We start from the raw sequence: 25,727 nt of genomic DNA on the forward strand, positions 1-25,727 counted from the left end.
CAGGCATGTTTTTTGATTTGCCAACAAAAACCTACTTTAAAATTCACTAATGAAATAGTTTTGAATCCATAGAAAATTTTGCTCCCTTTCTTCCATCTCTAACTGGTTTTGTAGCTAATTTATTTAGAAAAAACTGTAATTTTACTTCTTCCTCAATTCTTATGCTAATTAATGATGATTCAGGGTCTAGTTTAATGTCACTGTGATGCTTTTAGGTAGAAAATTTGTGCCCATTACAATACACACCAAAACTCAATAGTTCCCCAATTTCAGTCCCTTTAAGTATCCAAGGACTAAAAAGCTTAAGCTTTATTTACATTTTGTCTACCAAGATGTGCTTCCTTTAAGTATTTGTATAAACAAACTGAAGCTGTTGCTTTCATTAACATGTAACACAGGGTCCCATTTCCTTACATCACAAAATTCTATTAAACTAAAATTCAATGGCCAAAGGCAACTTGATCTCCTGAATATATGATTCTAGATAAACTTTACAGTACAGAAAAACCTCCAGATTGTAAACCTATTGATAGGGCTTAATAAAAACATCTAGAATAATGGTGCTCCTGGTTGTGTTTCCAATAGTGATGTGATTGCAGTGCACTGTGGATTAAGTTACCAGTCCTTTGAATTCTGACCTTCTGTCTAAAACAGCTTTAGAGGTTACTTTTTCCCCGATTTGGAAGATTGCAAGGAAAAGATTGGGGGTGGGGAGGGGGAAGAATGTTAATGCTGCTTGAAGGAAAAAGTTTTGGTCAGTTTGCTAAGGTTTGTACTATGGCAGTCATTTTGCAGCAACAAGTATAGCTTTCCAGTTCTAAATATTTAAACTATAGCCCAAAATCTGTCACGTGACTTATAGAGCTTTGCAAATGTAATTACTTCCTTAGCAAGCAAATGATGTGTTCACAATGTAATTGCTATTAAAGATCAAAGCCAATCACTTCAGTTTAATTGAAATTAAAGAAAGCAATAGGGAAGCAATTGATGGTACTATGAAACAAGTTATCCATGAAATTGCTTATTGTAAACTCACATATTCACTTTCTCCTTTCCTTTACAAAATAAGAAATATGTATAAATTATAGATATTTCTCTATTCTTGATCATAATAATAAAAGTGATCTTTTCTGATTAAATGCTTCAAAATTAAGGATACTCATTTATACTATGTTCAGTTAATCAAGGATTTTTTTTAAAGGAATTTATAAGCCAGTCTTCAAAGTATGCTTTTAGGAACAACATTCCTTTTAAATGAATCTAGTTCTATGTTCCTTGAAATTTCACATATTGAGGTGTTGTAGCTACACAACTCCTATTTTTCTGGATTTATTCAATTTTGTATGTGTCACCTTTCAAAAAGAGTGGTACAGCCCTAAACTCACCTAGGTTACATTAATGACCCAGTGCTCCATCTACTGTTGAATAGTGACTTTAACAGTGTTATACAAATGGGGGGACACAATAATGTCAATATTTAGGAAAAATAATATTTTAAAATGGTATGCTCATAAAATAAGTTGTTCACTACCATGTTTGGTTGATGTTCATTACATCTGAAGAATTTTTTTTTTACCATGTGAACTGGGATGTAATTCAAAACTGGGATACCAAAAGTGAATTTCCAGCTCTCATTACATTTTGTGAGAGATGATGCCAAACTTGCTTTGCTCATGTCAGAGGAAAAGTGGTGGAAGAAAAGATACCCTCAATCTGCTAGGTTGACTTATGTCAATATAAATCTAATATATTATGTATAGTGGACAAATTACATCATTGCTATAATTAAACTCAACTATATGGACCAGTTCATTGTAATAATTTAAAGAAAAGAAAGAAAAAAAGAACTTCTTAGGATATAGTTCTCTTTGTTGTTTTGCAGAATAAGCCAATTAACATGGAAAATCATGTCATATACTTTGTTAAATGGAATGGAGAGGTTAAAAATGCTAACAACCCTTTTGTTCTTCATTTAAAAATTTGCTACTGTTCTTATTATTTGCAATGAATAGATTTTTTTAATATTCACAGTTTAAAATAACAATTATTTTTTTTAAAACTCCATAGTTAGTCATTATTGAATTTCTGAATTCTTATTCTACAAACATTATTATATCTGACAATAAATGATATGCCCATTAGAATTTCAGGAAATGGGCTGTATTTTCATATTGTGTTGTCATAAAAGCTCCAGTGTAATTCATCAAAAGTCATTTTCCTTGGGAGTTTATAATTGGCTCCTTTCAGTCACTGCTAAAAGCTATTCATGGTAGAGGTGACTAAAAGACAGTTAACTAAATACTGTTAGATAATATGGTCAATTTCATATCATTCTTAAAATAAATTGTGGATGTTTTCCTTGGTAGAGTTTCAGCAGCAGCTACTGAGAGTTTAATTTAGGATCACAGTACTGGTTTGTAGATCTTATGCCAGTGGAGAAAGAATAGGTCATACAAGTGACCACAGAAGCTGCCAGGAAACATGGCGAAATTCTTGATCATTATGTGAATTTTTCTATCAAAATACCTAGAATACTCAAATATGTTGCCTTGAAACAAATAATGAGAAAGAAATGATAAATCTAGAATTAAAGTCTGGTATTTTAATAATCTTGTATGATTTCATTATTAAAATGCTGACTACTTCAAGGAACAATTGATATAAGTAATATGAAAAAAGTCAGTTTTTGTTATACATATTTTTCTTTTGGAAGAAAAACAATTATTAGTTTCTATTTAGCAGTATTTCTTTTAGATTAGATGATACAGTGTGATATGCACTTATTCTCAAAGCATAATAACGTCACATGCATTAAAAATTCTGACAGGTTAGTGGATTATTCTGAAAGATAAGAAAATGAATACTTAATTCTAAAGTATTTCATTGTAAGGTTAAATAGAAAATATACCCAAAAAGTTTCACTGAAATATGTGTATATGCAATTGAATTTTTGAATTGTCTCATGAATTCCCTTAAAACTTCTTTTTAGAATTTAAATAGAAATAATGACTTTGTTTATCTTTATAATCACTACAGATTGGCCCTTTCTTTAATCTTGAAGCTCCAAGAAAGCCTGTCAAAATTTCAAACTTTATTATAACTAGGCATGTAGCTAGGCAACAGCTTGCTGTGTAAGATAAAACCTGTTTAGAGGTGCAGTATAGGGAATAATATTGCACCTTTTATGACATTCAAACATTATGCTAAAGTTTGTTATTGAAAGTGTTTTTCTTTAGCAACTAACATGAACTTCTGAACATAATATAATTGTTTTTAATTGGGCAATAAACTTTACTGATATCTGAGCTTCTATTCACAAATATTTTAGCACTAAATTGATGTAACAAATACTTATCATCTCCTCTTAAAGTCACCTGCCTTTATTAGCTATATATTATCATTTAATTTTCAGGAGATTAATTTCCTAAATTATGCCATTGACAATCAGGAAAGATTGGTTTATACTCATATGTGCCTTCGTTGAGCAATTGGAAAAATTGTGTTTATCTTGAAATTCTAAAAGATAATCCAAGTGCAAGTATACTGTGAACATAATAGATAACAGGATATATATACAGGACATAAACACTCAAATATACTGATGAATTGAGTGTGAATTGATTTCTTTTGAACCAGTTTTTCCTTCCTCCTTCCCTTTTTCCCTCCCTCCCTCCTTCCTATCTTCCTTCTTTCCCTCCCTTTTCCCTCCTTCCCTTAATTTCTTCTTTCCTCTCTCCCTCCTCCCTCTTTCCCTTCCTTCTTTCCTCCTTCCTCCTCCCTTCCTCCCTCTTTCCTCCCTCCCTCCTCCCTCCTTTCCTCCTTTCTTCTCTTCTTCCCTTCCTCCCTCCCTCCTTTCCTTCCTTCCTTCCTTCCTTCCTTCCTTCCTTCCTTCCTTCCTTCCTTCCTTCCTTCCTTCCTTCCTTCCTTCCTTCCTTCCATGTCCAGCTTACTAGAAATGGCTAAATTTATTTTTTTCTTAACTTATTTTCAGTTATAACTTCCAAAAGATTCCAGTTTGTACTACAGATACCAGGCTGTAGCAAATTTCCCCTTCAGTGATAAAATCTGTTAATATAAGTATTATGTGTTTATCCAAATGACTTGAAGTTTTTATATTCATAACTGCCAATCATTAGCTATACCATTATTCCAATTAATGGTCAGTTTGAATGTATGATACTTTTGATTCTTTTCTTTATGATTACATGTATAGGTTGCTTAAAGATAACTAATTTGGCTATATAAGCACAAATCATAAAAATTTTAATTTAAAAAAATCTAGTAATGAGATAAATATACTTTAGTTGAACACTTTTCTTATTTATTTGTGATTTACATTGCATATTACACCTGCTAATTATTATCTTAGATGGTTAGTGTTTTCTGTATTTTTTAACTATAAATTTCTATAAACTACCAAAAAATTGAGATTTTAATGCTTAATCACAATTTTGTTAAATATTACATTATATATAGTTCAAATCCCAAATATTTATTGGAAAAGCTGAAAGGCTATACATATATAGGGTTGAATTTTTAATTCATCATCACAGTTTTAAAAGATGTTTTTTTAAAGGAATCTTTTTAAATAGTTACAATTTTTAAGTAATGACCATTTTTATGATTGATATTTTAGATTAAATTAACAGTATATTACATTTCATCTGACAATATTAGAACTCTCCATTACACTCATTGTTATATTTTATGAATAATTAACTTTCTTACTTGATGTTTTCAGCATAAGAAACCAACAGAGGTGTAAAAATAAAACTATATCTGGGGGGGGTATGGCCAGGTCTAATAGAAACTTAATTTAAACTGGCTTCCCTATACGAATAGAAGGGTATCCCAAGATTTCTTTCTTATCTATATTATATAAAATGAAATCTTAGGTGAGTTTGCAACTTGAGGCTGTATTACAGCTTTGCCAAAGTATTCTCTTTTTTCTGAAGAATTTAGATTAGCATCCTTTCTGGAAAAAAAAAAAAAAAAAGTTCCTTGTTTGTATTTCCTGAATATTTTTTGACTTGAAATAGTTGTCATTCATACATAAGTAAAAATACATCCTATTAATCTAAAGAACCAGACTTGTAAAGAAATGCTGTATTAATTGATGACCTCAAAGCCTAATGCAAACATATGATATACCAGTAGCAACCCAATTTTAACAAGTGCTTCTTTATAAATCATTACCATGGTGAGTTTTTTAAGAGACTTTGTTTTTTGATAGAAAAGTCTTGGCACACACACACAAAAAGGTTTCATGTAATAATAAAAACAGTTGAAAAAACACCTTAATATGTAACAGAAAGGAATTTATAAGAATTCCTCTTTTTTACAATATAAAACATGATGAAAGAGGCAAAAACAGACATTTGTTCTCAGACTTTGATCTAGGACTCGTCATGTAAAATATATAATTAGATGCTTTTTCACCAATGCTTTTAAATACTTGCAATACATTATTGAAATAATTGATCTTTAACTTTTAAAGGCATTTAACAGTATAAAATGTAATAATCTTTAGAAACTGAAAAAATTCAATTTAAAATTTTATTCTTAATCATAATATTCATTCAAATAGTATAGTGTTTCATAGGCTCTGTGTTTAGTTACAAGTATCTCAACTAGCAAGCTGCAAAAGTCTTAACCATGAGAAGAAGCTTTTCTCTTAAAATGATTTTAAATTAGACTATTAAAGAAGGAATTCCTTTCAGTCAATTGCTCACATAGATCTTTATGAAAAGGTAATGTTCTTGGAATGTTGGGAAATGCCATCATACTAGCTTCCATTGGACTCACCATAATGGTAGTGATTCGAGTTAGAATTTTTTATTTGTTAGACTATTGGGGATGGGGGGGGGGGCTGTCTTCTTGCTTACTAAAAGTTAGTAAAAGGTAAATTTACTTCCAAAGCTGTAAATTGGGTAAAGATTATGAAGAAATATTTAAAAATCAGACTCTACCAGTTTGCAGACGGGAGAACAATAACTACAACTACAAAAAACTGTCTTTGGAAAAGTGTTAAAAAAGCGGTTATACAGCAGCTCCCCAAATAAATGTATTGGTAGCTGCTGTTAGAACTGAGTGTGTGCTGACAGAGTGCTTCCACTAAGTAATTCTCACACAGCTGTTTATCCAGATAGCAAGAGGTTCATTCATTTACATAATAAATTTTTCTAAAGCAGCGAGATTGAGTCAGACAGAAAAGTGCTCATTTCAATTGTTACATTTAAACCAATAAGGTTAGGACAAGAGAATAGCTGTGGTTTGCGTTGCAAAAACAAAACCAAAAAAAAAAAAAAAAAAAAGCCTTAGGCTACATGGGCAGACCTACAAGACTGAGCAAACAAATAGGAGGGATGAAGATTCTGCTGTTTCTTTGTCTAAGGATCTTAGATATTATCTGCTGCTGTTTAGTAGGTGTGGGGGGGTGGGGGAAGCCCACGGCTCAAAGCTGTGACTAAATAGAACAGTGGGAGCTGATGGCTCTGGGGTTGGTGCTAGATACAAACTCTCTAGTACCACTTCCGACTTTAAGTCTTCCTGTTAAAGTCCACTGTGGTGGTTTTCTTCCTCGAGGAACCGTTTTCTCGCAGACACTCGGCAGTCAGAGCCTCCAGCAGCAATCTGGGAGCTTTGCCTTTAGCTTGGGTTTACCCTCCAGAGACGCTGCATTTCTGTTCTTGGGCTGCACTGAGAACTTCTAAAAATTACCCTCACGGTCGTCAGAACAAAACTACACCTTCTCCCAGGAATCTAAGCATGCACGGAGCGGAGATTTGTTAAACCAGAGCAGGGGAGAGGAGAACGGAAAACTAGTGGATGCAGCAGACGGGAGCTCTGTAAGTACAAGTTGGCTGTTGATTGTGGAGACTGACCAAAACTATCCTGTGGGCAAAGTCCCAGCTAGATAACAGAAGGGATTGGATTGTGCTTCCTCCTCCTTCCCCGTTGAAGGTTTTTCCTCCTTTTTTAAAATGAAAAACAATACTTAGAACTGGCCAAATTTGTGAGACAATTTCTATTACTTAATCCCTATGTGCCATCCTAAGTAATCTAGTTATTACCTACAAGTGTGATTCTAATCTCTAATGATGGATCATCCCAAATCATGTAAGTTAACATATTATATTTTATGCTCACGTTGTAAATTTTAAATAGAAATCTACCACAGAGTTGTTGTAATTTTTCTCAGACAGAATTTGGCACTTCGCTTATGAATAAGTAATATTGCATAATAGGGAATGGAAAAGGTACATTTGTGTATATGTTATAATGCATATATGCATATCAGTGAGTGCTTTTTCATAGCCCCATGCAAAATCAATACCTGAGCATGAAGAAAAAGCTTAAAATTTGGGAGAATGAAAAAATAAAGATAAATTGACAGCACATTTGTAGGAGGAAAGTCGTTTCTTTAATAAAGTTGAAATTTCCCACCAATATAAAATATTCGAATTCTCAAAAAAGAACCTTTCAAGTTGACAAAATCACTTTTATGCGAATAAAATCTTTGACTATTATTGACATTTCATTTGACATATAGACATCTATCATTTGGAAATCAAGATGTTGATTTTTAAAAGATCATATTTAACATTTCAGCTCCAAAGACAATACATATTATTTACAAATTTAGATGTGTTGCAATAAGTATTATTAAACAGATTTCAGCCTAACATCATATTCACTTCACTAAATTCAGACCTGTCATTGTATTTGCTAGGTTATTTTTCTTCTTCATGTTTTGACACCTAAGTGAATGGCAAGGATGAAATAGGAAGAAGTTAGTGATATGTCACAGTGTAATGGTCTTAAATTTTGTCATCATATAATATTTTTCATATAAGCTTTTATTAATAATTATTTTATTGCATCTTTTGCTCTCTGCCTTTCATTTTGGAAGCAATATAGTTCTGAAAAATAGCACTTACCCACTATCAAATACTTGGTATTTGACTGCCTTAACGGCTAAGGCCCAGTGTATTCTGTGAGCGAACAGCCGTAGATTTTCAAACCTGAAAATACTTTGCGGTGACAGACAGAGAAGCCTCATTGAGCCACTATTCAGCATTAGGTTGCCTGCCATTTCATTTAAGCATACAATTCCAAAGGAAAAGCCATTCTTATATGTTTGATATATATAATATGGTTTCCTAAAAGAAAATTGTCCCTTGGAATTTTTTTTTTTAATCTGTGGTTATTTTCTAAAAACTAAGATAGGAAAGGTCATATACTTGAAGCACAAATCAGTTTATATTGAGTCAGATGTCAAAAGTATTTCATTCAAAGTTTACATAAGTGTTTTTAAGTCAACTAAATTTTGAAAGCTGTAGACTCTATGTAGACCAATTATTTAATTATTCTTGCTTGCACAAGAATTCCATTGCTTTATTTGCTTTGAACTAAGTGATCAAAACCAGAATATAATTTGTCAGATATGGAGAAATCCCATAATTAATTGATTTGGAAGCATTTATAAATTGAATAGTAAAGGATGAGGGAACAAAATCAGTGAAGTCTAAAAGACATAGTTCTGTGCCAAGTAATGTTTTTGAAATCTTGTTTTTGCTTTTTTACAATACAATTGTTGTGGTTTTATTACTGATTGTAGACAAATTTCACCAAGAAAAACATGCTGCTTGAAAAGTAGGATTATCGTTAAGACAGTTTTTCCCTATGAAATAGTCTGGTGAGAAAATAGCCATTGTCTTTCAGATTTGGTGGGGACTAGGGTTGTTATGTGGTTGAACAAAACTAGCTTGCCTGCCAGGTCTATTTATTTGGATAAGTTTGGTACTTTCACTTTGAAAATTTCTTTTCAGTTAAAAATGTTTTAAATTACAGTCATTTTATAAAAATTGCTTCTAGCAAGCAAAAAAAAAAAAAAAAAAAAAAAAACTATGGAAAACCCATAATTTAGACAAGTACCTATGTTTTATTTGCTCTGTGCTGCTGAGATTTAGAATCCCTTACCATTTACAGTTTACTTTTCACAGAACATTATTAACTTTTTGGCTTCATACATGATCTTCTGTCAGATGCTTTTGATTTGTAATTTAGCAAAGTATAATAAACAGTGCAAAAGTCATGAATTTTCCTCTGCATCCCTAGCTCTGTGGTAGGGAAAATGTGATAAAATGTGTACCTTAAGTCTTGTTTGATGATCTCTCAAAGCAAGTTTGCCTTCTGGAAATAATTTCTGGGGTTGAAGAGCATGGTATTAACAGATTTAATGTGGCTATTCAGTGGATTGGTGAAGTACTCTGTGAGGTTTAACAAAATGAGAGAGACAAATTGAACATCAACAAAACTTACATCTGTGAAGAATTATAAATTTAATTAGAAAAAAGGCAAACTTAAAAGACCTCATTAACTAATCAGAAGTCAATGTTACCAGTCTGAATTTCTTAAATGTAGAATTCTGTGACTTTCTTATCAATTTCATTTTGTCTTTTATAAGAGCCTCTCAATAAGATAGTTCTATTTCATAAATAAAAAGAAAATGCTTTAAAATTAAGCTTTTGAATTATATATGACCATGTGAAATATATTAAAGGAAGTACCTAAACAGAAATCATTTAAAACTCTAAATAAGGACACTACAGAGAATATATTTTATAAATTTATATAAAGGAGTGTTAATTTGAATTAAGTATATGCACTACAGTATCTTTTCTAAAGCCCAGTGAAATGTGTTTGTTTTTTTTCATTTCCTAATGAAAATAATTTTAATCAGTTTTGGAAGATATTATAATTTCAAGTCTTGCTAAATATAACATTTTTTTATTAAATATAGTCATAAAAGAAAACCAACACCAGTCAGAAATGGGTGTCCTTTTGGATAAGTCATTAGAAGAGGGTATTTCCTTACTGTATTGTAATGTTGGGCTACATATAAAAAAACTAAAAGCATGTGAAGTGTAGCATTTTGTAAACTGTAACTAATTTTGCTCACATCTGTGTCTAATTGTTGTCTGCATTCGCATTCTTGAGAGTAGATTTATTTTTCCTGGACCACTATGTGGATTCAGCTGACCAGCCTAAGTGAGGATTAGTTGTTTTAAAGTTATTTTGATTAAAGAGTCATTTTTAAATACAGTAACACACAACACATGTTTTAAATAATCCTTGAGACACAAAGGAATATATCTGAAGTATACTTAATGAAATGAAGGTCGTGGATGTGGACTTTCAGAAATCTTGGAGTGTAAAAAGTGCAGTACATGATAACTTGAACCAAGCTCAGTGGAAATAAGATGTGGTCTTGAAAACACCTTCAAGCTTTGTTTTGTTTTGTTTTAAAGAAGTTTTAAGATTCATTTTTGCTTATATTAAAATTTTCTTTATACTTAGTGGTATCTTAATTTGAAATTGAAATTTTCTAAGTTAAATCTCAAAGATAAATATGATCATTTCAAGTTATATAACACCAGTCATAGCTATCTAGCAAAAATAAAATTAGAAGTATCAATAAAAAAATTGTAATCAGATAGTATAGTCTTAAGTCTTAAGTGTAAGTCTTAAGTTATAAGTATATAACTAAGTCAAGATCACTTTTAGAACAGTTAGTTCTTACCTATAATATATTCCAGATATATAAAAAATAACAAGAGGAAAAATTTATCCTTGAGGCATATTGCTGCACTTTCTAATCATTTTATCTTGAGTTTAAGCATTTTTTAAAAGACTTTTAATTTATAGAAACTTGTCTCTGTTTCCCCAAACTGACTTTGTTTATTTGACTACTTTTAAATTTAGATTTTCATAGAATGCTTTAAATTTATTTTTTAATTAAGGGTTTTTTCCCATATACATGTAAGAGAGATGCATACAATGAAATAACATTTAATGTTATGAGACTGTAAGACTTTGAGAACTTTATTCTTATGCCAAAAGTTTCTTGATTTTATAATTAGAAATAATGAAGCTCAAACATAGATTATGTTTGCCTGGCTAATATTCATGCCACTTGAGATGTTTTACTTTTCTTCTCTATTCTATAATCATAAGTAATATCAGTTCAGGTTGAATGAAGACATATCAAAAATCTGGAATTCAGTGGCATGGAAACACTAGGTAGAATACATATTCTTCACTGATGAAAGCTTACCTTGTGCTTCCAAGTCAACAGCCAATCTTCACCTGAACTTTATCACCTGCTGGCAAATTGCACTGTCTCTAGAAGGACTGTGATATCAAAGGCTGCATATTAAACTATTCATTGCATTCTAACTAAATGCAAATCCATCTAATAACAAAAGAAGCCATTATGACACTCATTCACCTAGGTGTGGAGTTGCTTGTGTAGCTGAGAATGATATACTAAATATACCGATTTTCTGGTTAAGCCTTAAAGACTCATAATTAACTAAAGACTAAATACATTCTGACTCTGAAGGCAAAGTAACAATATTGATAGTTTATGTTTACGTCAGAAAAGTAGCACGCCTCTACATAGAATATATCATGGAAAACATGTTTTTCCATTTTAAGTCAATTGGCTAATGCCAATAAAGTTGCCCAGGAACTGTTCTATTGAAGATTTAAAAAAAAAAAAAAAAAAAAGAGTAGAATGAATTCAACCTGATAATGATAAGAAACTGTCAAGACTTAAAGGAGTGGGTGGGAAATATATTTCAACCAGTGATAACAGAAGATGAAAGATCATTTGAGGATGCTGGAGAGTTAATGCTTCAACTACTTCTGTTAACCATGTTGATTGGGTGAAAAGCTACCTTTCCTAGGCACCCTTTCTAAGCTGCCTTCCCCAGGCTGCTTTGCATGTTGATTGGGGGAGGGGTAATCCAGTTTGCAGCTGTCATAGGCCAGTGATGAATCACTATCCCGTCACTTGGCTGCCTTCCCCCTTACACGGGGAGGAGGATAGACCTGCAAAAGGAAACAACAGTTGAGACTTCAACTTATAGACAATATGTCTTTCACTGCTGCAATATCCCTTCTTTTTTTCTTTCGGTTAAAGGCTGTATTGTCATCCTCAGCCATGTGCTTTGTATAATTAAGCCTGGACATTGAGGCAGAATAACAACAGCGTCTAATTTTTCTCCCTGACCACAGGTGCAAAAATCTCAAACCAGTTCAGATGTTGCTGTTTCCTCAAGTTGCAGGTAAGGGCATTATGGATATTGGGTTTTTATTGAAGAGGACACTTTAATATCCCCATCAATCTTTGCAAACACTTTCTTGATTTCTTATTATTAATAGAAAAATTCATTGTAAATAATTTAGCAGTTTCCTATGCATGTAAGGTTGTTGTTTGTAAGAAAAGATGGAATAAGGACTGAGCTTGAAAAAAGTATCATGAGCCAATAATCATTTCACCATGGTAAATATCTGGCAGGGCCATGTAAGTAAGTACTTACTGAAATAAATGAGAATTAACTGATTTAAAGGAATCTTGGCTGGAATTCAGCAGTGAAAGTGAATTTCATAAGTTTCTTAAAGGAAAAAACATACTTGGGAACTTTTAAAAGTTCTTTTTGATATATTGAGCATATTTTAATTGTCCTTGCACAATCTAGTTAAGTGAAATCTTTAAGCTAAAAATTTAGCTTTCAGTTAGTAGGTGAAAAGTAAAGAGTATCAACATCATATATGTGTATATATACACACATGTGTCAGTTTCAATAGTGCAAGTTGTTCCAAAAGTCTTAGAACAGTTTTAAACTTTTAAGGTTAATATTAATTTAAGGTATTAAACCCTAAAGCTGCATCATGATTTTTGGGACACCTTGTACAACATATAAATGTCTGATATTCAGGCATATCTACATTGTATATATTATTTATAATGTATAATATATACATCCTCTTTTGAGCAAAGAGGAATTGAATTTTTTTTAAAATTAGAAGTCCTGGTTAATTAGAAAATAAATCAATGTGTAGCTGTGCTTTTTTTGTTGTTGTTGCTTAAAATAAATCCTCCTTTCTTACCCCACCCCTTTTATTACCAGATTACAAAATATAAACTGGCAGTTCCATAATGGTGAACATGATTAGTGGCTTCTGTACCTTTATAGAATAATTAACTGCTGAATATAAGAACTTTCAGAGGGAATTTAACTGTTTTTATATTGTAAAAATGTGAAATTATAGCATTGAAGTAGAAATGTTCTTATTTCCCTAAGTGACAGCTGAGGTACTAGTAAGTGCTAAGGCAGCCTAATGCCTGTATGGATTCCCTGTATGTTGTCCTTATCCCTTTTCAATTGGGCACGCTGTATATAATCCACAAAGCAAACAAATGAGTCAACATAATAATGTTTTAATGCAGCATTTGTTTCAAGGGAAACAGAGGAACAATTAAGTAGTTTGCCAGAGTAAACACATGCATCAGGAATATCTCATTCCCTGTCACTAGACTGTAGGCTTCAAGTGTTTTATTTGGTTTAGAGACCCATTAAATTACAATTGAGTGGTAAATTATGAGAGAGTACACAATGCTAATTTATTGCTTCTTTGAAGCATATTCTATAATAAAATGATGGTCCTTTACATTATAGGTGTGTATATATGTGTGTGTGTGTGTATACACACACACACACACACATACATATATGTAATTTTTTATTGCAAAAATAGTGTTTGTAAACATTTTTGTAATAGGATTTAAACATTTTTTATAACATGTTTGACATTTTTCTTTCCACATTAAAAATAGATGTATTGAGTTGTGACCTATAGAACTACTTGTCTGTTTGGGGTAAAGTTGTAATTAAATAGTATATTTTTAGAAATGATGGATGTAGACTTTGATATCTCTCATTGTCTATTAACACTAAAATATGACTAGCAGAAGCCATAACATAAGACATCCATTTGGCTTATCAAAAAGAAGGGGCTGAGGAGAAGAATTCCATGTACACACAGAAAAAAATGTACATGTGTATTTCAAAGAAGATATCAGATAGGAAGCACATTAAAGAATGGTGTTTTGCATTTAATACATCTGTCAAAAGGAAGACTTCTTGTCTTTAGGTCTATGGAAATGCAGGATCTAACCAGCCCACATAGCCGACTAAGTGGTAGTAGTGAATCCCCCAGTGGTCCAAAGCTTGATAACGCTCATATAAATAGCAATTCCATGACACCCAATGGCACAGAAGGTGAGTTTTTTTTTTTACTTCTGATTATTATTTACTTAGCATTTTCATTAATTAATATGGACTTCTTTTTTTAAAATTTTCTATGGTTTGAAATAGTTATGTCCATGAATGTCACTATTAATTTATTATTATTGTTTTTCGGTTGCTAAAATGAGATGTTTGCTAATAACTTTCTATATTATTCTAAGATGTTATTTTCTATTTATGCATATTAAAAAGTATTGCTATGATTATTTTTGTTTCTATCTCATTTTTGTTCAGTCTTAAATTGCAATAACTGGTCATTGGCCATTTTTCAATTAAATGAGCAGGAAAAATGCCAAATTATCTTCTTTCATGTTATCTTTAATAGATATAACTAATTTTGATAAAATGTGAGAATTTAAAATAATTAATAAAATATTTTTATGACCTATTGCTGTTCCTTAAGCCATGGGTATATAGAAAAGTTAAATCACTTGTTTATAAAGTATGTTTTAAAATAAATAATATTTTAGTATAAAAACTAAGTGATATATCTTGTTAAAATTATATTGCATGCATATTTATAACTAATTATGATAGCTTCTAAATGATAGATTTAATTTATCTATAGAGTTCCATTATCTGATTGCCTATTTTAGATAATATATACCTTGGGCATTTTAAAAACTTAAACGTTTGCATAGATGCATTATAGAAAAGTTATAACACAAATTACATATGTGTATGTATGTAAATACAGTATTTATTCCTTCTCTCATCTAATGTAAGTGCCTTTTGTTTGCTTACTTTTGGCCCTAGAAGAGCAGAGACAGTGAGCTACTGTAATCTAAAAACTTGAAATTTCTGTACACTGGTAAATGCAGAGATTTGGTTTCCAGTAGAAATTCAAGAAATTGTACCTCCTATAATTCATTATAATATAAAGAAGACAGTTACATAAAATAAGTTGTTTCTTACGTAATTTGAGATTTACATTTTTGTACCCAACAGAAATTTTTAGTATGATTTTAGATAATAATTGCATAATTCATATAAAAGGATTTGTTCAATTGTCTTCTTATTTGAGAAAAACAAAAAATCTTCTCTAGAAATAATGAATTTCCATCCAGAATTTTTTTTTGCTTACTTACTTTTAAAAAATCACCTAAACTTAATTTATATGAATTATAGGAAGACAAAAGAATTTTTAAATTTATGTGACATCTAGCACAAAGTCGAACAGCTCTTGTTTTCTTTTTGTTTTTCTTTTGCCCTTTCCTTCAGGTGACAACATGACTCTGCTCAACACTGCAGCCTGGTTTTTAAATATGAGTACTCAGACCACTGCAGGTTTGTGTGACTGTGGTGAACACAAACACACAGGTGTTAGCGGACATTCACAGATACTGGCAGAGCTTAAGAGAAGCATTACAGACAGAATGGCAACCCTTCTAAACATTCTTTTTAAACATTTTAAACATTGAAGTAACTATCTGAGGGTCTTTGTACAGTATGCACTATCTAGCAGATGGTGGGTAAAATGCTAGACTTTGAGACAAGAAGACTGTAGCATCAGAATCTGTCTCTGACACTTTGTATCTGTGTGACTAAGGATGTGTCATCTCAACTTTCTAAGCCTATGGGTTATAGACTTATGGTAATAGATCTATTGATATGGTGAGCAACTAAGAAACAGTATATTTATGTTATTCAGTAATTCAGTTTGCTTATAGTCTAGTTATTCAGTTAATTCAGTTATTCAGTAATTCATTTTGCTCATACTCTAGTTCCATTTAGCAGTAAAAAGCCTCAGCCATAAGTTGAAGTGATCTTAATGAGTTATTTAAGCATAAGTAATTTTTAAAAATAGCAGCAACAACTTCCCTCTCATTTTGCTTAAACACAATCTTACAAGCTATCTTGCCTCATCATTTTGATACATCTCATGTGTGTGGTGACTTTTTCTTTGTAGTGTCTCATTGTAGTGTTGTGTGGTTTGCTCTTTTTCTTGCATGTGGAATGGTAAACTTCTTTAAGCATATACATTTTACATCAGTTTGAAGGTGATTTGGAGAAGTGTAGTTTCATAAATGTTGTATAGCAGAAGATTATTTTTATTTTATGAGCTATCAGCACACTATAAGGATATATCATCCCAATTCAGTCTACAAACTAATTGAATGTTGTTCTATAACCTAGAGATTATAAATTCATTTCCTAAATTATAATAAGGAAAGGGAGATAACAAGAGAGACACACCTACCCCTTAGTATGACTATTTCAGTGATACAATGGACAGAGAGCCAGATCTCAAGTCAGGAAGACCTGAGTTAAAATGTGGCCTCAGACACTTACTAGCTTTGTAATCCTGAGCTAGTCATTTAACCCTGATTTGCCTTTATTTAAAAAGGTAACACAACTATTTCAAACAAATACTCAATACATTTTCAGACATCTTGCAGTAATGTAAAAATGGGACTTTGTATTTATTTATATCACTTTTAGTATAGATTTCCCACACTAGGATTTAGTTATCCTGCTGAGCTGTGCAATTTTCAGTTCTTCCATTTCTTTGAAAGAATAGACCACATGTTTCAGAATGTGCCATACTAACTTGTCCTTTTTAAAATGACAGTAAATAGTTTATTATATTCTTATATGCATAAAACTATCCAGAAATTTTTGGAGAATTTGAAGCTGATTATTATTATCCAATTTAGACTTCAGATTATTTAGTTATTATACCTATCTCTTCCATTACGTGTTTCCTTCATTTTTCTTGATCAACTCTAGAAGAATAAAGATTAAGCATTATTAATTATTTTTGCCCAAGTCTGCTCTCTATGATCTTGCCACTCTGGTATAGATTTTTTCCTTGTTATTTTTGCCTGCTTCAAAACAAATGGGAATGTTGCAATTAGCAATAATAATAATAGTATTTATACATGAGATAATATTTATCAAAGCCCTTGGCACAGTGTTAGCATATAGTAAATATTATATAAATGCTTTTTCTCTCCTTCCTGATTCCTCTTTAAGATTTACAGAGAGGTTTGCATAAATTATCTCATTTTTATCCTCACAAACATCCAGGAAAGCACCATAGTCTCTTGTGAATATTAATGACATGGAACACTGGAAAACAAAATAAAACAAAACAAAAACAAAATCTTAAAGTTTTTACAAAAACAAAAAGTCAAGAAGTCAACCACTGCCCTTAACAAAACAAAACATCGATTCAAAAGAAGAAAGAAGCCAATGATCAACTTAGTTTTGGTTTTTAGAAATTTAGGAAGAAAATTGGAAATACCCTTAGAAATCATTTCCAAAAATCACTAGGGCAGCAGAACCTACACATTTTAACACTGGCTCTACCTACAATTCATTTTGTCTGCCTTAACACTTTTCATGCATATCTTAACTTTTTTACAAGAAAAAGAAAACACAAGGATTTGTCTTCCATAACATCTACCATCATTTCATCAGAAAAAACAAGGGAATGCAAAGAAAAAGCAGTGTGTTATATTTATGAGTAGCCCCTGTTTATGGGGGTCAACACATGTCTTTTATGCCCTGAGTACACAGGCCAGTGCCTATTTTCATGGTCAATCAAAAAGATAAATATGAAAAAGACATGGAACCATGATTTCAAATGCTATGCTTTTCCTTTGTAGTCTCATCCTATATAGAATGAACAAGTACTGATTTCTTTGTAATAATAATAAAAGCATTTATGCAATGCTTTCAAATTTGCAAATCAAGACTTGCAAGGATTTAACAAACATTATATCATTATATCATTTTATTGTCTGAACAATTTTGGGAGATGTGTTTTTATTATCCTTAAATGAGGAAACTGAAAAAAAAAAAAAAAAAAGGTTAACAACTTGCCCATGAACATAGCTAGTGTCTAGTGTTAGATTTGAACTGAGATTTTCTTGACTCCAGATCCAGAATTCTATCTATGGATCCACCCCAATGGCTATATATGATGAATAAATATTCTTTAGATTCTCCCATTTCACCCAAGTCCTAATTTTCTCTGTGTGTTACTGTTTATTGTTGTTGTCATTATTATTGTTATCATCATCACCACCACCACCATTATTTTTCTGGTTTGAGTTCTGATTGTAGTTAAAATGAAATAATAGATAAGGACATGTATTAGCCATAGGAGAAAAAGGTCAAAAGGGAGCAGAACAAGGGAGGAAACTGATGAGAATTTTCAAAGCAGTTTAGACTTAATAAAAATCTATATGTATTCCATAGTTTTTTTTCATCTATACTCAAATATATTTCACTATTGAAAGTGCTGTAGTCACAGCACTGGATGATCCAAGGCAAACTTATGAGGCAAGTTGTCTTTTTTATACTTCAAACTCTTTATACTCTTCCTTACTTCACTGTTATGAACAGTAACTTGAATTTCAAGTTGGAAAGGACCCTAAATATTTTCTAGTCTTGTTCTATGATTTTACCCATGATGAAGCTGAGACACAGACTGTTGAGAGACTGGCCCAACATCACACAGCCAGTTAGAGCAAATATAATTAAATTTTGGATTTCCTAACTTGTTATGCAATGTGCTACATTATTCTTTTGATGCTTTTAGTTGGTGGAAAAGTGGATGTAAAGAAATCTTTAATTATTTAATATGAAAGCTAATTTCTAACTCCTCCCAAGAATAGTTGTATATTAAGCAAGGAAACTAAGGGAATGCTGGTGCTACAGTAGAAATAAACTAGAATTTGGCAAATGTAGGTGATGATATAAAAAAAGAAAAGATAACTTTTAAAGAAGAAGCAATTTAGATTGAGAATGAAAAGACCTGACTTCAACCTCACCTATGCCGCTTACCACATGCTTGACCCTGGAAAAGTCATTTAATGTCTTGGAGCCTCAGTTCTTTCATCTAAAAGTTAAGATTTTGGATAGATCATTAAAGGCCTCTTCCAGTTCCATCTCTCTGATCTTATGGAGTCGAAGTAATGCTGACTTCCAAGATCATCCTGGCTGAATCCTTTACTCAAAACCTGTCTCTGAAATATAGATGATTAAAAGGAAATTTATTAATTTAATATGTTATATTGTATAATATAATATATTAAATAATTACTATAAGTATATTCATGATATTTTCATAATTAGTTTCTGTGACATTTACAAAAGTTAACCATCTTTTAAAATATTATATGAAATTATATTACAGATGAATATAATCTAAACTGTATACATGGTAAAAGTGAATTATTTAAATTATACATGAATGTGTTCAATAAATAAGGGCAGTTAGATGGCAAAGTGGATAGTTGGCCTGGAACTAAAAAGGTGACTTCCTGAGTTCAAATCTGGTCTCTGACACTGACTAGCTGTGTGACACTGGGCAAGCATTAATCCTGTTTGCCTTAATTTTCTCATCTATAAAATGAGCTAGAGAAGGACATGACAAACCATTCTATTATCTTCCCAAACAAAACTCCAAATAGGGTCACAAAGAGTCAGATCCTACCAAAATAACTTAACAATTAAATGTTCAACAAATAAATATGCGTTAATGATTTAGATGGCATAACATGAATTTATAAATGGATATTAGGTAACAAAATTCTGCCAAATTTTAAAAATCTAAAATAAGGAAAAAATTACAAGCATGGGAAAAAAGGAAACAATCCAAATACTTCAGTGGGGATTAGATTTTATCTATTTAAAGTGAAATTATTTATCTAAATATGTTAATGTTTTTAACATAAATGACAATAATTTTATAAACTGGAAATTAGAAGAAAGTTGGGGAAATGCTCCTTTTGCCATTCTGAACAAAGTTAATTTTCTGTGACAGAACTAAGTTGTTTTTGACTCTTTCAAGACTTCTCAGAATGAAGATAAATATTCTTAAGAAATATGCTTATAGTATATATATATATATATATATATATATATATATATGTATGTATATAAATATTTTATAGCTAATTCACTCCCTAAAGCGTATTTTAGGGAGTGAATTAGCTATAAAATACAGCAAATAGAGGACTAGATTTAGAGTCAGGAAGACCTGAATTCAAATTGTCTCTAAGAGTAATACTAGTTGACCTTGAACACATCACTTATACGCTGCCTTCCTCAGTTTCCTTACCTGTAAAATATGGATAATAATAGCTTTTTTCCAAGAGTTGTGAGAATCAAACAGTACAATATATAATAAAGTGTTTTGTAAATTTTAAAGACTATAAAATATAAGCTATGAATTACTGAATGAAAAAAACTCTACAAAGAAGTCCTTTAAGATGTTCTCCAAATGGTGCTAAGCTCTGGAGATTCAAATATTTTAAAAGCAAAAAGAGATCTTGTCCTCAAGTAATTTAAATTCTTTTGAGAGAAATTTGATGAACTTAAATTCTGTTGAGGAAGATGCTACATAAAGAGGAGTAGTGGTCTGAGAAGGGGTCCTTTGGTCTGAAAAGTTACAGAGATAGTAAGTGCAGCCACAATTCAGTATGTTACCACTAATAGTCCATGAACAATGACAGTTACGTTAATCATGATTCATAGTTCCAAAATTGTGGGAGAAGGTTAGTGTTAGAGAGGAGTGGTGCATGAAAATTATCTGACAAGCACAAAATATCTTTCAGGACTGTGGAGGAAATGACTGAAATAAAGTTAATTTTATGTTAAATGAATATCGGGGGTCAAAAATCAGATGAATTTCTCAAATCTTGTTTTATTCTCAAATGTGTACTTGACAATGACATTATTTTTTGTTTCTATTGTTTGTTTCAAGTTGTGAGAAACAATTTCTGGCAAAAAAGCTCAAGTCTTAGTAATTATAAGATTTTTATTTAGTTAGCCATCATAACCAAGTAAATGAGGATCAGGAAACCTGGGTTCTATTTCTACCTCTTCTATTAGTTGGCTCTGCAACTTCTGTCATGTCACAACTTTTTTAAGCTATGTTTTTTCATCTACAAAAGGATTTCTAAAGACCCATTCAGCCTGATAATTTTATTATCATCCTAATTTTTTGGTCTCTGGTTACCATTCATCAATTTGGACCTAAAATTGACCATTTTATATTGGTTTTTATGTTCTCAGTGGGGAGAGATTATTTACCTTAGAAATCTTACCATTAATTTTCTCTTCTTTTCTATATAAACATTAAATCAAATTTAAGAAAATGTTTACTTTTAAACACATGACTATTTTTATTTGAGAAGCCAAATCAAATGCAATTAGAATCTTCATCTGCTTCATCTGGTGGCAATTTAAAGAGTTAATCTGAGTTATCTCGTATTTATGATATTATGATGGAGATAAAATCTTGAATTTAGTGGTTAAATTGTATGCATTTTGAAGTAAACTTTAGATATGATTGCATGTAGAAGGAATGATAGATTAATTTAATTTTCATGACTTTTCTTTAACTATAGAGAAGGGTAAATTTAAGATACTCTTTAAACCTCCATTTTTTTTTCCATTTTTAACATATTTAATATAGTTTACTAACAACTTGCTTTCCCATATGCTGTTTTAGAATATCAAAAAAATACTTGCATCTACCTGAAATAATTAAGTACTTTCTCATTTAGATAAGCCCATACCCAAAATAAAGATATTTAGATAGATGAATGAATGAATAAATAAACAAATAAGCTGTCATATACAAATTTCTACACTTAGTACAAGAGATAGGTGGCACAGTGGGTAGTTTGCTGGGTCTAGAATGTCATTCTGAGTTCATATTTAGCTTCAGACATTTATTAGCCGTGTGACCCAAGTCGCATCATTTAACCTTATTAGCCTCAGTTTGCTTATCTGTAAAATGAGCTGGGGGGAAAATGGCAAACCATTCCAATTCCTTTATCAAGAAAACTCCAAAATGGGGTCACAAAGAATTGGACACAACTGAAAAATAATTGAACAACACTTAGGGGTAACTTTAAAAAAAATTAAGATGTTTAAAGTGTTTGTGATTAAATATCATGAGATATATATGGAGTAGCTCCTTATTATCATTATTTTTCATCCATTTAATTTTTGTAGGATATAGTATGTGTGGACTTAGGGTAAACATATTAAGGGTAGAAACATTTCTGGTTTGCAATATATTAACATAGTTGCTTATAATTGTGCTATTATCCTGTAGGAATATTTCTTTAATATTTAAAAAAATAGGAGGCAGGAAAATTCAAGTTTGGTATAATTTTAATGTTTGTATTTGTTGTGTAGTTTAATATGCTTTTTGTTAAAAAAAAAAAATTGGAAGTTACCATACATTAATGAATGCTATTTATAGCAAAATCATTGAAAATTGACTATAACTTCTCATGCCTACCAAAAAACAAATCTGTATAGCATCTAATCCAGTGACTTTTAGAGACTAAAGCAACTTTATTTTGAGGCATTTTATCTATGAAGCAGTTCCATTGTTTGAAATCTAAATATACTTTATAATGAAGTTCCTTAGTAGTAGTAGATTTATAGAATTAAAAAAAAAACAAAACATCTCCCCTGCTTGTCACTTAAAACACTTCATTATCTGGCTTCAGCTGACTTTTCTAGGCTTACTATGCTTTATTCTCTTTGATATACTCTAAAACTGGCAAAATAACTGCTCCTCATACATGACTTCCCATTTTCTACCTCTATGTCTTGGAATGTCAGATTGACTCTAAGCAAAGAATGCACTCTTTATCACTTCTGCCTTGTAGAATTCTTAGCTCTCTTTAAGGCTTGACTCATGTGCTACTTCCTATCTATTTTGATCTCCATAATTGCTAGTATTCTCCTCAAAATTATTTTATATTTACATATATATGTACAATGGTTGGAAGATAATTAAGGGTCGGTTGGGACTATTTTATTTTCATCTTTGGATTCTAAATGCCTAGCACAGTGCCTGAAGTATAAATGTTTATAAATGCTATAATGAAGGTAGTTACTGATGAAATAAATAATGTATCTTTCCAAGTACTGAAGTTGATAGATAATATTTATTGGTCTACCCCAAATGGAAAAATATACCTCTCTCCATAAATATTATATTGGTAGTTTGGTTATATATAGTAAAGAAAAAATGATGGACAGAGCTGAAATGGTACCTCTGGATCCCCAAGACATTAAAAGGAAAAAAAAAAAAAAAGATCATAGTGTTGTGTAATAGCACCCTCTATAAAGAATTAATGTGAATATACAGACAAGAATTAAACACTATAGAAAAGTCCTAGTGAGGACATGGATAATGCAGGTAGGACAGGTTTCTATTCAACATGGCAATACATGAACTGATGAAACTAGAAATTCAACAAAATAACAAACAAGACTATTAAAATGAAAATAAGGTAGTTCAAAATGTGACATTCATATTTTCTCTTATCAGGTTAAGCATAGGAAGATGGTTAGTGGACTTTGAATGAAGTCAAAGCTTTAAAAGTTAGTAACAGAGAAAGTCACTTTACACATCTAATGATAGAGAATAAATTGGACAGATTTGAAACCTCTCCAGTGAGACCCATTAGAAAACCATTGCAATTATTTTAAAAAGAAGTGGCAAATCATGTGAATGAAGAGAAGACAGATTTGAGACAATTTGTACAAGTAGAACAGAAAAGATATGACAATTTATTAGATATGAAGGGCAAGGAAAATTGAGGAAGTGAGGATAGGTCCCACAATATGAACCTGGTTGACTGGAAAGACAGTTGTGCCTTTAAGAGAAGTAGCAAAGTTAGGTACAGGGAAGAATTTGGGGGCAAAAATGATGATTTCTGTTTTAGGGCATGGTAAGCTTTAAGATGCTTATGAAACAACTAGTTGTAAATGATTCCTACATGGCAGCCTGAAATTCAAAACACCTAAGTTTGCATGCATTTATTTGTGCACACACAGGGATAGATGTCTCTATGTGTGTATCCTGCTCTAACTACTGTTTGTATGTATGAATGCATATACAAGAATATATTTATACACATTTAACTATAGGTATATATGTAAATGTATATTTTTATAAATATAGATGTTAAGATTGAATTACTTAGCATAGAGAGGATAGTTGAATCTATCAAAGCTGACAAAATTACTGAAGTGTATAAAGAAAAAGAAAGCCCATGATATATCCTGAGGTATATCCATATATAGGAGGTAGGATCTGGATCATGAGAGCAGAGATGACTGAAGGGGAACAACATGATAAGTAGGAAATGAAAATAAGATCATACCCAAGAAAAGGCAATGTTAAATATTTCAAAAAGGTAAAAAAAGGAGGAATACTAATAAGAGATTATCTGATTTAGTATTTTAGATATTGTTGGTAAACTTGGAGTTGAAAGTTTCAGTTAAATATTGAGGTCAGAAGCCATATTACAAAGAATAGAGAAGAAAGGAAAAGGAGAGAAAGAGACAAATTTCCACCATTATGAGTTTAACAGTAACAAGAAGAAAACATATAGTACAATATCTTGAGTGACTGGTAGATTCAAGTAATTTCTTTAAGAATAAGAGGAAAATTAAGCATTTTTGTAGGAAATTATAAAGGAGTTGAAAATTACTACAAAGGTATTTTTTTTTAAAGAGAGAGGGAAAAAGGGATCAGATACAGGTAGAGTGTTGAACCTTGATAAGTATTTGATAAAGCTTCTGTTTAAAAAAAATCAGATTAGAGAAAGGGAATAGAATATGGAGGTTGATATCAAGGATTTATATCACAATGAAATTAAGAAGGAGCTCCTGACAGAGTCACTAATTTCTCAGTGTGGGTTATGAAGATATATACTTTTCCATACCTTTGTAGGCACTTTTGTTTAACTGATATAGCCAAAATTATTCATCACCTGTGGATAACTTTCTTAATGAATTTATAATTAGAATGGTTTTCAGAAGACAGCCTAATATTGAAACTTTGACTTGAAGTTTTTGATGCTTGGTAGAATTTACACTCCAATGCTTTACATGCCATCTGGAAAGAATCATGGTGAATCATAGAAATTGGACTACAGTTGAAACATTTGTTTATTAAGAAGGAAATTTTGATTACAGTAACTCTTTAAATTCTTTCAGTCTCAGAAAACATTTCTATTCAATTGGTAAATTATTTAATTTCCCCTCTGAGTTTGCCTTCACTAACTTTGTGAAGTTCACCAAGGCATCAGATTAACATGCTAGTCAAGACTATTCCAAGGATTGTTAGTTTTCCTTCAGCAGTCATAGATGACATAAATATGCTCCTGATGATCCAGTACTCTATCTGGGAGATACCAAAATAGTGCCTTTGAATCCTTAAAAATAAAATTCCCTTTTCTGAGATACAATTTATTAAATGAAAAATGAGATGTCTTTAACCATTATGATAATTTAAAATCATATTCCTCTAGGAATATTGCCAAATTCTAAACTATAAAAAGTCATACATGGGGCATATAACCTGTTTACATTTTTAAGGGGAATCTTAAGCTGTCTTATTGTTTATTGATATTTTATGATATAGGAGAGAGAGTGCTAGAATTGGAATCAGGAAACTTAGGTTGAAACTACAGTTTGATGTCTACTACCCATGTGATAAAGAGTAAGGCATTTAACCAGTCTGGTCTTAAGTTTCCTTATCTATGAAACAGAGGGAAAATCATATATGTATTGCCT

The 25,727-nt window shown here is 31.3% G+C and overlaps 1 protein-coding gene across 1 annotated transcript in view; it reads left to right on the plus strand.

Moving 5' to 3' along the window:
• Window positions 1-6,725: 6,725 nt before the first annotated feature.
• EYA1 (EYA transcriptional coactivator and phosphatase 1) overlaps window positions 6,726-25,727 on the plus strand; it is a 151,461-nt gene continuing 132,459 nt past the window's right edge. The window contains exons 1-3 of the mRNA XM_031946269.1: window positions 6,726-6,848; window positions 12,085-12,134; window positions 14,005-14,132. Of these exons, the coding sequence (XP_031802129.1) occupies window positions 14,009-14,132 (124 nt within the window). The 5' untranslated portion in view covers window positions 6,726-6,848; window positions 12,085-12,134; window positions 14,005-14,008. The remainder of the gene's footprint in view (window positions 6,849-12,084; window positions 12,135-14,004; window positions 14,133-25,727) is intronic.

This window comes from Sarcophilus harrisii, chromosome 1 (assembly GCF_902635505.1).
Source record: "Sarcophilus harrisii chromosome 1, mSarHar1.11, whole genome shotgun sequence".
Lineage (NCBI taxonomy): Eukaryota > Metazoa > Chordata > Mammalia > Dasyuromorphia > Dasyuridae > Sarcophilus > Sarcophilus harrisii.